General features: G+C 34.3%; 1 protein-coding gene across 4 annotated transcripts in view; it reads right to left on the reverse strand.

The window, feature by feature from the left end:
• The window catches only part of Fancm (FA complementation group M), a 60971-nt gene that overhangs the window by 4436 nt on the left and 40213 nt on the right, over nucleotides 1-16322 (reverse strand). For 2 of the 4 annotated variants that reach the window (XM_040274893.2, XM_005331749.5), the window contains exons 19-21: nucleotides 13970-14076; nucleotides 12319-12876; nucleotides 890-1259 (exon numbers count right to left, since the gene is read on the reverse strand). In XM_040274893.2, the coding sequence (XP_040130827.2) occupies nucleotides 890-1259; nucleotides 12319-12876; nucleotides 13970-14076 (1035 nt within the window). The remainder of the gene's footprint in view (nucleotides 1-889; nucleotides 1260-12318; nucleotides 12877-13969; nucleotides 14077-16322) is intronic. The other 2 variants (XM_040274894.2, XM_021730686.3) reach the window with 1 other exon arrangement.

Raw genomic sequence — 16322 nt, forward strand, 5'->3', positions numbered from 1 at the left:
TGTAAGTCTTCAATTTGTCCATAATGGCTTTTGCCTACATGATTTCACTTAATGCTCATAATATGATAAAATGAGTGTTACAAGTATATGGTTAATACTTACTCATCAGAGGGAGTGATCTATCAAGGTAACAAACATCACATAGCTATAAAGAAGCTGGATTTCGTTTGTTCTGTTTTTGTTTTTTTTTTTAGCAATGTTGGTGATCAAATCCAGTGCCTCAGGAATGCCAAGCAAATGCTCCACTACTGAGCCACATCCCCATCAAGAAACTTGAAATCAATACATCTAGATTCCATTTCTTTTGGTCTTTTCACTATTCTCTGGAACTCCCCATACATACAATTAAATAATAACCACAGAAATTCCCTAATTTGTAACTCCAATTTGACATTTCCAAATTTATCTTAGCACCCATTTCAATGATCAATTGCAAAGTTAATCTTCATGTTCATTCAAAGTTGAGTTCTTGAGCAGTTAAATCTGCTGCTTTTCTTATAATCATATTGCAATAAACAGCACCATTACCTAACTGGCCAGTAACTAGGAAGTTGGTCAAGAAATAGTAATTCTCAACTCTTCCAACCAACTCCTACAAATCCTGACTCTTAAGCATCTCTTTGATCCTACTTCTGTTCTCCATTGCTGCTTTATTTAAGGCCCTCCTCTCTTGGATTCTTGAAGTCATGATTGACTTTACTTGCCTTCAGTTCTCATAGGTTTCATTTAATTACAACAACTGATGATAAACATAATGGCATTAAAATGTGAAATGACATTCACCGAGTTAAGTATTTATATTTTAAGAGTTTTCTATTGCTTGACAGTAGAATAATAAAATAGTCAAGTTCCTATTCAGGCTCCTAAACAAATATTTTAAAACACAAACCTGTTTTTTCTCTGTCTTTTTCCACAATCACACATATTCTTTCAAACATGTTCTGTAGGTGCTGGATCTGCTCGATGAGCTTGTTCTTATTGACAGTATTTAACATCTCAGATTGAGACTTCCTTTCCACCACCATGCGATTACTCACAATGTAATCACAGCCATTAAGAGGACATACCTCTACTTGAAACCCATGGATTGCTCTTAAAAAAGAAATAACTTCTACACCAGAAGTGATTTCACGACTGTCTACAAGAATACAGGTTCTTTTTCCTTCCTGTGGAATTTTAAGAGAACTATGAATCTCAGTCAAATGTGGTCTTGAACTGAAACCATATGAAATTCTAGAATCCTGCAAAGTACTACAAACCTGAAAGAAGAGAAAACACTGATCACAATCTGGTTAAATATGTATTAGTGTCACAGACTTTTCACACCTCATGCTGATTCTTCTTACTGATAATGTTCAGGTCTTTTCCTTCAACAAGTCTAATGTGACTGTAATTAAAGAACAAGTCCCCATTTTTACAACTCAAAAAATATCATAAGGCTATAATTAAAAACAAAAGCCAAGAGCAATAAGATGTAATTAAAGTAGGAGAAAGTCTAAACAATGAATAGGAAAGGAAAATAAGTTTTTAAAAGTAAAGTTGTTCTAAATTTTAGCCTAGCTAGAGATTTTTTTTAAAAAAATGATTAAATAATAACCTGAAAGCAGATTTGAGTTTATCTCAAATAATAAGAAAATTAGACAAGATATCATTGAAAAATAACTGGGAGATTTTGATAACCAAAAAGTGTCTTCAACTGAAAACAATTAAATCTCCTAAATAACATTGTTTTGTTTTAGTGCTGTGCTGGGTAAAGAACCCAAGGCTTCATATGCTAGGCAAGTACAATGCCACTGAGCTAAATTCTAAATAACATATTTTAAAAGATAATTAAGGGCTAGAGATGAAGGCTCATTGGTAGAGCACATGCATAGTATGCTTGAGGTCCTGGGTTCAATCCCCAGCACTGGGGGGAAAAAAATTAAAATGCTTAACTGGCTGAAAAGCAAGTAAGAAAAGCACAGAAGTCAAAAACAAAAGTTAGGCTGGGCACAGTGGCACACACCTGTAATCCCAGCAGCTGAGGATGCTGAGGCAGGAGGATCCCAAGTTCTTTTTTTTTTTTTTTTTTTTTTTTATTAAGAGAGAGAGAGAGAATTTTAATATTTATTTTTTAGTTATCAGCGGACACAACATCTTTGTTGGTATGTGGTGCTGAGGATCAAACCCGGGTTGTACGCATGCCAGATGAGCGCACTACAGCTTGAGCCACATCCCCAGCCCGGATCCCAAGTTCAAAGCCAGTCTCAGCAATGGTGAGGTGCTAAGCAACTCAGTGAGATCTTGTCTTTAAATAAAATACAAAACAGGACTGCGGACGTGGTTCAGTGGTGGAATGCCCAAATTCAATCCCCAATACCAAGAAAAAAAAAAAAAAGGAGTTCTACAAGTTGATTAAGGCAGAACAAACCCAGATTCCCTTAGAAAAATTCTACCAAATCCTGTGGACCATTACCTTTTCTTTTCAGAGACACTACATGAAAAAGATGCATAGTACTAGCTGTCCAAACACCTACCCAAAACACAGTTAAACAGTATAAATGCTTAATAAGAAATAAAATCTATTCCACAAAAGCAGAAAGAAAAAAACAGTCAATCTTGACATCTGAAAAGGAGGGGAAAATCGTATCCTATCAGAATCAGTAGTCACAAACTAGCCCTTCAGTCCTGTGAGCCTGTACCAAAATCCTGTACACAATACACACAAACCTCAAACAATTTAAAATGCGCTCAGAAAAGAAATGCAGGGGCTGAGGTTGTAGCTCAGTGGTATGTCACTTGCCTAGCACTGGTGAGGCTCTGGTTCTATCCTTAGCACCATATAAAAATAAATAAAATAAAGGGCTGGGTGTAGTGATGCATGCCTGTAATCCCAGAAACTCAGGAGACTGAGACAGGAAAGATTGCAAGTTCAAAGCCTTTAGCAATTTAGCAAGCACCTAGCTAATTTACTAAGACCCTGTCTCAAATTAAAAAAAAAAATAAAAAATGAGGGCTGGGGTGGTAACTCTGTGGTACAGTACTTGCCTAGCACATGAGAGGCACTGGGTTTGATCCTCAGCACCACATCAAATAAATAAATACACATACTATGAAAATGGTGCTATAATAAGAAAAATGACAACTTGAAATGACACATGAAAACACCATTTCTCACTATATTGATAACATTCTCTATTAATGAGGATCTGGAAGAATCAGGAACTCTTTTACATTGCTGGTAGAAAGGAAAAAAAAAAAACAAACAGTAAAACCCCAATGGAGAAGTTAGCAATATCTGGCACCATTATACCTGCATTTACCTTTTCAGAAACCTCATTTCCAAGAATCCACCCCAAAGCAGTACTGTCAGAATACAAGAAGATATACACACAGCTATTTGATACAGGAGAATTTACAAGAGTGAAAGATTAGAAACAACCTAAAAATGAGCTGCTAAATAATAAAGGACTATGCAAGTATATAGAGTAATAAGGAAATATATCTATATATTACTATAAAGTAAATCCTAGGATATAGATATATTTTTTAAATATTTATTTATTTATTTTAGTTCTCAGCGGGCGAACACAACATCTTTTGTTTGTATGTGGTGCTGAGGTTCGAACTCGGGCCGCACGCATGCCAGGCGAGCGCGCTACCGCTTGAGCCACATCCCCAGCCCTAGGATATATATATTTAAGTGAAAAAACAAGGTGGGGAAAAATGAATGCTATCATCTATTTAAAGGAGATTCATATATAATATTTCAAAAAATGGAAAAACAAATACATATATTTATAATATTACATATTATGTATATATATATTTATAAAATAAAAAATATTTATGTTTGAGGTGGGGTTGTGGCTCAATGGTGGAATGCTTACCTGGCATGTGTAAGGCACTGGGTTTGATCCTTAGCACCACATAATAATTAAAATAAATGTAGTATGTCCATCTACAACCAAAAAAAATTTAAAATATGTATATTTAATATACATACTTAAATATTACAGTTGTACAAGGGAGAAAACAGGGTGAAAGGCACACAAGCACAAGCAAGACTTCTTTGTATATGCTTTCTCAAAATAAAAAATGACTAGTGATGGAACTCTGCAATAAAATGCACCTGGGGTTCAACTCCCAAATACAAAAAAAAAAAAAAATCAAAGACTACCAGGGGCCTATCAAAGCACTTAGGAGATATGTGGAAGAAGGGTCTCAATGGCCAAATTTGGGACATCAAAACAACCTGTAATGGTTGAAAGTTCATGAGTCTATAATGTTAAAAAAATACATAAACTACTGAGAGATGCTGGTAAAGAAACTATTGTTCTAACACTGAAGGGGAAGTATCTAGTACTGAGCCTTCCTTTCCTTTACAAACTATACTACAAGGCCAAACAGAAGACTCAAATTACTAAAAGTAGCAACAAACGGGGATATTACTTCAAGTTTTATAGAACTAAAAAGGATTATAAAAGAATACAATGAAAATAACATATGCCAACTGGAGCTAGCGATGTGGCTCAAGTGGTAGTGCGCTCGCCCAGTATGCATAAGGCACTGGGTTCGATTCTCAACACCATGTAAAAATAAAGATATTGTGTTCACCTAAAACTAAAAAAATAAAATATTTTAAAAAAGAAAATAACATATGCCAACAAATTGGATGATTTATATGATAATGGACAAACTCCTAGAAACACATACATTGATGGAACTGATGCAAGAACAAACAGAGGGGGGAAAAAAAGAATAAACAGAACATCTGACTGGATCAATAGAAGGGGAGATTAAATTAGTAACTTAAAAAACTTCTCAACAAAGAAAAGTCTAGAAGCAGATGGCTTTGTTGATTAATTCTACCAAACATTTAAAGAAGAATTAACACCAATCTTTTTAAACCTTTCCCAAAAAATAAGAGAAAGGACTTCTTAATTTATTCTATTAAGTCTGCACGATCCTAATACGGAAGCCAGACAAAGATACTATATGAAACCACAGATCAGAATTTCTTCAGAATATTAATGCAAAATCCTCATCAAAATACTATCAAATCAAATTCAGAAGCTTTTTAAAAGAATTATACTCCATGAACAAGGAAGATTTATACTAGTAAGGCAAAGGTAGTTCAATATATGAAAATCAATATACCACATTAATAGAATGAAGGACACACCCACAATCATCTCAATTGATACATTACAAGTCTTTGGCAATATCTAACATCTTTTCTTGATAAAAATACTCGAAACCAGGAATAGAAGGTAACTTCCACACATAGATATTATGGCCACTTATGATAAGCCCACACCAAACATCATGCAGCTTTTCTCTTACAGCTAACAAGACAAGGATGCTCACTCTTGACATTTCTATTAACATGGAACTGGAAGTTCTAGCCAAAGCAATCAAGCAAAGGGAAAAAAAAAAATCCAAATTGGAAAATAACATGTAAACTACCTCAAATCACATGACTTTAGGTAGTGACATCATCTTATGTATAGAAAACCCCAAAGAGTATCCCCCAGTGGCTTAAAGTTTGGTTTCGTTTGGTGCCTCTTCCACAGTAACTGCTGCTCACTTCCCAAAGGCCTGCACCAGGAAGGATTCTCAACTGAAATCTATGGAATTAAAAAGTGGTTGCAAATCCTCCTTGTGTTCACACCTCACAGAAATTCTAAATGCTAATGCAAATGCATTGCCTTTTGCAATCCATTAATTTGTTAGCTGACTTCTTACTAGATTTAATGGTATTCCATAATTACCCCAAACCTGCAAGTCTGTCTTTAGGTCTACCTGCCCTTCCTCATATATCAGCCTAAAATGGTTGTCTTACAGCTTTGTACTGGTTTCAAGAAAAATTGATTTTATAGTTCATATAGCTTTTTGTTGTCAGTATAAGGGTGGGAGAGCAACACTCTTTCTGGCTTTTTATATCCTCAACTAAGATAGACATATTAATCACTCAGAAATAATCTTTAAAATATGTTTAATATTTAATTTCAGAAAGTATAAAAATAAATGTAATGAAGAATTGGCCTCTAGAGAACTGAAAGAAAATATTGGAAGTATTTAATTATCTTAGAGTAAGTATGGTTTTCTAAAAATGACTGTGAAGACATGAAGTAAAAAGGAAAAAAATAGGAACTACATAAAAAAAGAAGCTAAGCACTTTCTTGTTCCCCAGTCTAGTCCAAGGATTTACTCTAGTCAATTTAATCTTAATTATGCCAAAAGAACACTAAAAACAAAAGGCAAATGCAGACAAGGAATACTGTTTGCAATATGGAAGAAAGCAAATGTTAATATTTTAATATCTGAAGGTTTTTGCCATTTTCTCAAATTTAACTTGAATTCCTTCCCCTCCTAATTTCAATTTTAAGAAGCATCCTACTATATGAATCTCTATTAAATAATAGAAAAGAATTTAAAACAAATTTCTGTCAAAATCTACTTTTACTTTTTCATAGTCCTTAAGGTTTTACTAGCCTACATCTAATTTTCAGTTAGGATATAACAAAGTTGAAATGTTTTCTAAAATGGCAGTGCTTCCTGGTTCCTAAAGTATTGTGAACACATTACCCAATCTGTTCCTATATTATTACTACAGATGAAGACATTGAAGCTCAAAGAAGCTAAGCACTTTCTTGTTCCCCAGTCTAGTCCAAGGATTTACTCTAGTCAATTTAATCTTAATTATGTCTTCAAGAAATAATTTTGTGTAAAAAAAAAAAAAAGCAGGGCACAACTGGAACTGGAAACAATTATGGATTGGAAACAATTATTTGGACACTATGGGACATGTTGCTTCGAAGGCCTAGAGTGGACTAGAACATCCTGGTAAGAAATACGGAGTACAATGTTATTTACCAGGGCAGTGGGGCAAGGATGTAGATCCTGATGTAGATCAAACAATACAAAATTTTAGCTAGCTAGGAAGACATGTTCAAGATACTTATTACACAAGATGGTGACTATAGTAAATAACAATATGTTGTATATCTATTCTCACTACAAACATTATAAATAATTTTAAGTAGTTTAATCTGGCCATTCCACAATGTATACGTATTTCTAAACACATTATACACAATGAATATAAACTATTTATGCCAATTAAAAATTTAATTTTTTAAAAAGTCAACATTCAATCTCATTCCTAGGTGATACAGAAATAAATAAATACTTAGTTAAGGGATTCCTATTACTATGATCAACCCCTATTTAGCAAAATTACTATAACTATAAACTCTAAAAAACTGAAAATGATTTTAGTATTTCTTTTAGTAAAGAAAGATGGGGAAAAGGTAAAACTGGACTATTTATCAACAATCTATAAAGAAACATAAATGGGGAGATCAAACATGGCGATGGGCGCGGAGAGATCAAGTCTCTGACCTCTTCAGCTGCACAGGCACAGGGACTGTCTTAAACCTTCGAAATGCTGTTTGCTCAGGAGAGGTAGGCAATGCTGAGCTGACGTGGATCTAGGGTGAACAATCTGCGCCTCTCAGAACACACACTGAGCCTGGAGCGGCTGAATTCAGGCTCCCATTCGCCTGTGTCTTGCAGACAAACCGCTGTGACTCAGCACTAAACGATTCCAATCCCGCTGAGACAACTTGTCGGCTTTTCCCGATCCTGCAGAGGTAATTACCAACTGAGCCTCCATAAACAGAGGCCACAGGATTGAGACGGGGCTTGGGAGAGCCGGTCAAGACCCACCTGTTGCATGGGTCACCGGCAAAGGGAACGAACTGTCGCCATTCGCATGGGATATCACCATGGCAGAGAACTGACATCACCAGAATGCGGCAGAGGAGATAACTTCATTGAAACCAGCGGCGGCAGGTGTGTAAACTCCTAGCCCCTAAAACCAAATCGCAGACTGCTATATGCCATCAGAATCCGTACACAATTTAGGAAACGAATGAATCTGCATTAAAGTGCAACAAAACTCATCATCTCTAGTCATAGTCTCCCATCACAAAAGATAGACTCCAGAGACACACAAAACCAAATAAATTTATAAGAGTAAACAGTAACTCAGCAGTCAAACAGAGCAAGAAGTAACATGAGCAGCATGAAAAAGCAAGGAAGAAAAGGAGTACAAACAATGCAGGACAGCCTAAATATACAGGAGGACCTAGAGGCATCAGGTCAAATAAAGAACTCAAGGAATACCTTAGACAGATGGAATGGAATCTTAAAGAGGACATAAGACAGCAAATTCAAACAATGAAAGAACACATTGAAAATGAATTACATAAACAGATAAAAGAAGCAAATAAGCATCTTTATCAGGAGATAAAAGATTATTTAAAAAAATCAATCAATAATTCTAGAAATGAAGGAAACTATAAACCAAATTAAAAACTCAAATGAGAGTATCACTAACAGAGTGGAGCAAGTAGAAGCCAGAACGTCAGATAATGAAGACAAAATATATCATCTTGAAAAGAGTCTAGCCAACTCAGAAAGGCTGGTAAAAAATCATGAGAAAAACATCCAAGAGATATGGGATAACATGAAAAAACCAAACGTACGAGTCATCGGGATAGAGGAATGTACAGAGATTCAAACCAAGGGAATGAGCAACCTGTTGAATGAAATAATTATAGAAAACTTTCCAGATATAAAAAAGGAAATGGATGTACAAATTGTAGATGCATACAGGACACCAAGCATACGAAATCATAGTAGACCAACACCAAGACACATTGTTATGAAGATATCCAATATGCAGAAAAAAGAGAAAATATTAACAACGGATTTTTCATCACAGACGCTGAAAGTGAGAAGATCCTCGAACAATGTATTTCAAACACTAAAAGACAATGGATGCCAACCAAGAATTTTGTATCCAGCAAAATTAAGCTTCAGGTACGACAACAAAATAAAAATCGTTCATGATACACAAAAGTTAAAACAATTTGCAGCCAGAAAACCAGTATTGCAAAGAATCTTGAGCAAAACACTACACGAGGAAGAAATGAAAAACAATAACCAAAACCAACAGTGGGAAGTACCTCAGTAAAGCAAGAGGACGGGGGGAAAGCTAATCATGGAGAAAACAAACCAAATTAAAATTAAAAAAAAAGATAAATAATCAAACATGGCTGGAAGTACAAACCATATATCAATAGTATCTCTAAACGTTAATGGCTTAACTCACTAATAAAGCGACATATGCTGGTAACATAGATTAAAAAAAAAAATCCAACAATATGCTGCCTCCAGGAGACACATCTGATTGGAAAAGACATACACAGGCTCAAGGTGAAAGGTTGGGAAAAAAATATACCACGCACATGGTCCTCATTAGCAAGCAGGGGTGGCCATCCTCATATCGAATAAAATCGACTTCAAGACTAAGTTAATCAAAAGGGATAAGGAAGGACATTATACACTGTTAAAAGGAACCATTAACCAACAAGACATAACAATTATCAATATTTATGCACCAAATAATGGTGCTGCGATGTTCATAAAACAAACTCTCCTCAAGTTCAAGAATCAAATAGACCACAACACAATAATTATGGGTAACTTCAACACACCTCTCTCACCATTGGACAGATCCTCCAAACAAAAGTTGAATAAAGAAACTATAGAACTCAATATCACAATCAATAACCTAGACTTAACTGACATATATAGAATATATCAACCATCATCAAGTGGATATACTTTTTTCTCAGCAGCACATGGATCCTTCTCAAAAATAGACCATATATTATGCCATAGGGCAACCCTGAGTAAATATAAAGGGGTGGAGATAATACCATGCATTTTATCTGATCATAATGGAATGAAACTGGAAATCAATGATAAAAGAAGGAAGAAAAAAATCCAACATCACATGGAAAATAAACAATGTTATTGAATGATCAATGGGTTACAGAAGACATAAAGGAGGAAATCAAAAATTCAGAGAGATAAATGAAAATACAGACACAACATATCAGAATCAATGGGACACAATGAAAGTAGTTTTAAGAGGGAAATTCATCACCTGGAGGTCATTCCTCAAAAAAATAAAAAACCAACAAATAAATGATCTCACAATTCATCTCAAAGCCCTAGAAAAGGAAGAGCAAAACAACAGCAAATGTAGCAGAATGCAAGAAATAATTAAAATCAGAGCGGAAATCAACGAAATGGAAACAAAAGAAACCATTGAAAAAATTGACAAAACTAAAAGTTGGTTCTTCAAAAAAATAAATAAGATCGACAGACCCTTAGCCATGCTAACAAAGAGAAGAGAGAGAACTCAAATTACTAACATACGGGAAGAAAAAGGCAACATCACAACAGATACTACAGAAATACAGAAGATAATTAGGAATTATTTTGAAAACCTATATTCCAATAAAATAAAAGATAGTGAAGAAATCGATAAATTTCTTAAGTCATATGATTTGCTCAGATTGAGTCAGGAGGATACGCACAATTTGAACAAACCAATATCAATGGATGAAATAGAAGAAGCAATCAAAAGACTACCAACCAAGAAAACCCCAGAACTGGATGGGTATAAAGCAGAGTTTTACAAAACCTTTAAAGAAGAATTAATACCAATACTTTTCAAGTTATTTCAGGAAATAGAAAAAGAGGGAGCTCTTCCAAATTCATTCTATGAGGCCAACATCACCCTCATTCCAAAACCAGACAAAGACACTTCAAAGAAAGAAAACTACAGACCAATATCTCTAATGAAACTAGATGCAAAAATCCTCAATAAAATTCTGGTGAATCGGATACAAAAACACATCAAAAAAATTGTGCACCATGATCAAGTAGGATTCATCCCTCGGATGCAAGGATGGTTCAATATATGGAAATCAATAAATGTTATTCACCACATCAATAGACTTAAAATAAGAACCATATGATCATCTCAATAGATGCAGAAAAAGCATTCGACAAAGTACAGCATCCTTTTATGTTCAAAACACTAGAAAAACAAGGGATAACAGGAACTTAACCTTAACATTGTAAAAGCTATCTATGCTAAGCCTCAGGCTAGCATCATTCTGAATGGAGAAAAATTGAAGGCATTCCCTCTAAAATCTGGAACAAGACAGGGATGCCCTCTCTCACCAAGTCTATTCAATTTAGTTCTCGAAACACTGGCCAGAGCAATTAGACAGACAAAAGAAATTAAAGGCATAAAAATAGGAAAAGAAGAACTTAAATTATCACTATTTGATAGCAAGATTGTGGAACCAACCTAGATGCCCTTCAATAGATGAATGGATAAAAAAAAGTGGCATTTATACACAATGGAGTATTACTCTGCACTAAAAAATGACAAATCATAGAATTTGCAGGGAAATGGATGGCACTAGGGCAGATTATTCTAAGTGAAGCTAGCCAATCCCTAAAAAACAAATGCCAAATGTCATCTTTGATATAAGGAGAGCAACTAAGAACAGAATAGGGAGGAAGAGCATGAGAAGAAGATCACCATTAAAAGGGTCGAGAGGGGGGAGGGAAAGAGAGAGAGAAGGGAAATTGCATGGTAAAGGAAGGAGACCCTCATTGTTATACAAAATTACATATAAGAGGAAGTGAGGGGAAAGGGGAAAAAAAACGAGAGAGAGAAATGAATTAAGTAGATGGGGTAGAGAGAGAAGATGGAAGAAGAGGGGAGGGGGGGAGGGGGAAATAGTAGAGGATAGGGTGGGATGGGCAGCAGAATACAACAGACAATAGTATGGCAGTATGTAAAAAAGTGGATGTGTAACCAATGTGAATCTGCAATATGTATACAGGGTAAAAATGGGAGTTCATAATCCGTTTGAATCAAATGTATGAAATATGATATGTCAAGAGCTTTCTAATGTTTTGAACAATAAAAAAAAAAAAGAAACATAAAGGGGAGAAACCAGGTACTGACTGTACACTCCTTTGCTTAATAAAAAGTTCTGTACTCACAGTCTTTTAGGGAAAAGTTAAACTTGTATCAAGTTCTGAACACATAATTTCTATTCATTTCACCTTATAGGAAGCCCTATTTTTCTACATGTTTTTTAATAAAATTATCACGTTTTCTGGCAGAGTACTATTAAGAAAACCATTAATATACTTAAAAATTAAAACTTGAGCATTGTTTGAATTATTAATATAATTTAATATCTGATTTGCTAATTTGAAATTTTTTTCTTCAAAGTATTGTTGCTAATTTTTCTTGACCTAATTATTTTAAATAAAATAAACACAGAAAAAGAAATAAAAAAAAAAACCAGAAAAACAAAACTAAAATAAACCCAAGAAAAACATTTCTGGCAAACATATGAAGGTTTTTTCCTTTAATTTGATCCATACCTTTAACTGAGTTGGAAATGATCTACATTCTTTCTGTGATGCAACAGTAGTGCATGGTGGTGAGGTAGATTTGATTTGATTTTGGCTCTGAGGTCTGAAGTCCAATGTTTCAGAAACTGTATCCTTTGAATTAAGTGATGTCCGTTGTTTCTGCTTTGGTGATTGATTTACTATAGTATTATGAAGAACTTGGAGCTGCAATGAAGATCCAGAAGGCTCTAAATTCAAATCCTGTTTATTCTTGTTAACAGTGCTTGGGTTACCCACAACACTAGATTCTCTTTTATCATTTACATTGTTTTCCTCTTCACTTGAATCATCTGGTAAAATGATTCTGGATAATTTCTTTTCTGAGCGTGCACAATTTTGTTTCATCTTCATTTGCTTTAGCATTACTGCACGTCTGGTTTTATATTTTTTAGTCCCATTTGCAAAACAATCATCAGTTATTAAGTTAAAATCAACACAAACTTCTTCTCCACTTGACTGGCTTTTAGAAGACTCTTCTTCATCAACACAAAAACTGTCCTCTAAATAGGTTTCATCTTGCTCAGGAATCTACAAGAAAAACACAAATAAAAATAAAATTTATTTCATATAATCAGTATGTATTTACATATTCTTTTAAACATGAATGTTCATTTCACATATTAACTCAGTAATTTATTCAACTAACACATACTCGTACATTCTTTATGAAGGAAAATAAGAACTTGGGGTATAAAGAACTGATGTACTCTCTAGAAATTTATAGTCTAGGGAGGGTGGCCAGAAAAGTAACCAATAATAAAAATGTAATGAGTGCTATACCATAAACGTGTGCATAGAGATAAATGTATGTATACTTACATGGTAAGTATAGAGATATGATTAATCATATTTTCATACCAAATATGACAATTTATGAATACAGAAATGTTATCCATAAGTCAAAGATGACCTATAGATTTCAGAATATATTTTATGAAAAAAATTGAAATTTTAAGAGAAACATGATATATGAGAATCAAAATTTTAAATAGCATATGATACAGTTCTACTCACTTTCCTTAAACATTCTCCTAATTAGAAAAAAATTTCATAGTATATTCTTTGGGTTTTTCTTTGTACCAAGGATTGAATTCAGGGGCACTTGACCACTGAGCCACATCCTCAGCCCTATTTTGTATTTTATTTAGAGACAGGACCTTGCTAAGTTGCTGAGGCTGACTTCGAACTTATGATCCTCCTGCGTCAGCCTCCTGAGACGGTAGCCTGCATCAGCCTCCTGAGCCGCTGGGATTATAGTGTGCACCACCACAATCAGCTTGTTGGGATTTTTTTGTTTGTTTGTTTTGTTTTATTTTATTTAATGGTGCAGGAGATTGAACCCAGGGCCTTGTGCATGCAAGGCAAGCATTCTACCAACTGAGCTATATCCCCAGGTCCCTTCAAAGTATATTCTAATTGGATCAAATTAAAGAATAATTTGATCCAATTGGGCCTAAAAGGGACCTCGAGAACTAATTTAGTCCACCTTCCTGTCTCTAAGCAGAGATCTTGAATAGCCTTAATAGCCCAGCTTTAGGAACAAAATTAAGGGATCATTAACAGGAATTTATTTCAACATCAGCATCAAGAAATTCTCCATTATTATTTCTATAGTTCATACCTGTGAGAAAATGTTTACATTACTATGTTTCTTATGGATCATTTTGTACTTATTGCTCATCAACGGACTACGCAAAGATTTCACATAAATAGCTCTCATTTCAGAATCTGTAAAAGGTAAGAATTTAAAATAAAATAGAATTATTTTAAATAAAAACTGGTATTTAACTTTGACTTCAAATTTAATGATTCAAACAATGTAAAAACATTTTATTCAAATGATAGTAATACATAACAAAATATGTTGAAAAACAGTTATTCAAAAATGCAAATTCAAGACTTTTGCTTCTGAAATCAGACATCTGGTTGGGTAAACATGATTTAGACAGTGCTTTTCTATTCAAAACAAATGGATACAAAGACTTTAGGACTGTATCTGATTTATAAAATTATTCTAAAAAACACAAGAAATTCAGGTAGAAAAGAAAACTTGGATTTAGAAACATTAAAAGCTACAGCCAATTTTCATGATCTACAGTTAAGTAAAAATTAGAAAATACAAGTTTTTTTGCTCATCAGTTTTAAAAGTTATAGCAATAGATACCTTTTTTTTAAAGTTTTGAAATCACATATATTTAAAATGTACTGGGCTGGGGATGTAGCTTAAGCGGTAATGCGCTCACCTGGCATGCGCAGGGCACTGGGTTCAATCCTCAGCACCACATAAAAATAAAATTAAGATGTTGTGTCCACCGAAAACTGAAAAATAAACATTAAAAAATTCTCTCTCTCTCTCTCTTATCTTTAAAAAAATAAATAAAATAAAATGTACTATGTCTAAAATGGAGATTCTCCCCATTCTCCATTCAAATTTCTCCATCTGCACTCTTCTCAATATCAAATAACAACTATACCCATGCTGTTGCTCTAGCCCACTGACTCTTCTCTTTCTAACCCATCAGAAAATCCTGTCAGCTTTACCTATCCAAAATCTAATCTTTCTCAACTTCCTTAATACTATCTTTGCAGAAGTCACTATTATTCTTCAGTTGGGCTTGGTTTACTACAACAGCATCCTAGATGGTCCCCTACTTTTACTGCCCTGTAGGCCATTCTCAATATAGAAACTAGAGAGATTTTAACTCAAATATGTCAGATGATGATCTCACTGCTACTTCTTGCCTTCCACCTAATACCAGTCACAATGCTAGGCATACACATGCCTCAGGAAATTGGCTTCTTATCTTTGAATCAACACTCTACCACGAAGATTATGGTGTAAGCCTACAAAACCCACATTGGTTAAGATTAATGAGTATGAAAGGCATAAAATCTTATTTTGTAAATCATATTAGTATTAAGGATAATCAGAACTTTATACTTCTTTCTCTTTAAACTTGGGAAACTTTGCTGTTGTAAACCATTACCAAAGACTGCATGAGCAGAATAAAGGACAACATCTGTGAAAGACCAGAATACTGAAGAGCGTATCAGAGTATTTCTCATTTCTGTTATAGCCAGTTTTAATCGTTAACTCAAAATGTCTGATATACAAAATATGCTCAAGGCACTGCTTGAAGACATGTTTTCTGAAACCAAATCTCCCTTACTTGGCAAATTCAGTGAAGTTTAGCTTTTTTTTCTCAGATGGTTTTATTAATCCACATTGCTAAATCCTTTTTTTTTTGGTGGTGCTGGGGATTGAACCCATGGATTTGTGCATACTAGGCAAGCCCTCTACCAAATGAGCTATATTCTCCAAACCCAATCCTTCTTCTTCTAGTCACTAACCAAATGTCATCTTCTCAATAAGGCCTACTCCTCATCACTTTATTTTAAATGGCAACTTGTCCGTTATTAACACCTTCAACCCCAGCCAGTCCAATTTCCTATATTTTTATTTTTATATAAATATTTCATCTTATAATACACTGAGTAATTTAGTTGTTATGTATATTCTATCTCCTTCCATTCAAATATGTTTAATACAGAAAACTTTTTGTCCCCTTGTTCACTGCCATCTTTCCCAAGTGCCTCATATTACCAAACATTAAATATTAGCTAAATGAACCTTTGACACACAGGCCATCGAGATCAATCCGGAGAGAATTATTCTAAACAGGCAGAAGCCTATAAACAAACAAGTCTAAAATAAAGCAAGTACTAACAGAATTTAAATTAAAATGACCAATACTACGCACATACCAAATTTAATTCCCTTTGTCTAGTTTCTTTGAAAATGAATTAAAATATTTAAATGATATTAGGAATATTGAAAGATTTTTTTTTTGGTACTGGGAATTGCACTCAGGGGCACTCAACCACTAAGCCACATACCCAGCCCTATTTTGTATTTAATTTAGTGTCTCACTGAGTTGCTTAGTGCCTCACTGTTGCTGAGGTTGGCTTTGAAC

This window comes from Ictidomys tridecemlineatus, chromosome 5, assembly GCF_052094955.1.
Source record: "Ictidomys tridecemlineatus isolate mIctTri1 chromosome 5, mIctTri1.hap1, whole genome shotgun sequence".
NCBI classification, from domain to species: domain Eukaryota; kingdom Metazoa; phylum Chordata; class Mammalia; order Rodentia; family Sciuridae; genus Ictidomys; species Ictidomys tridecemlineatus.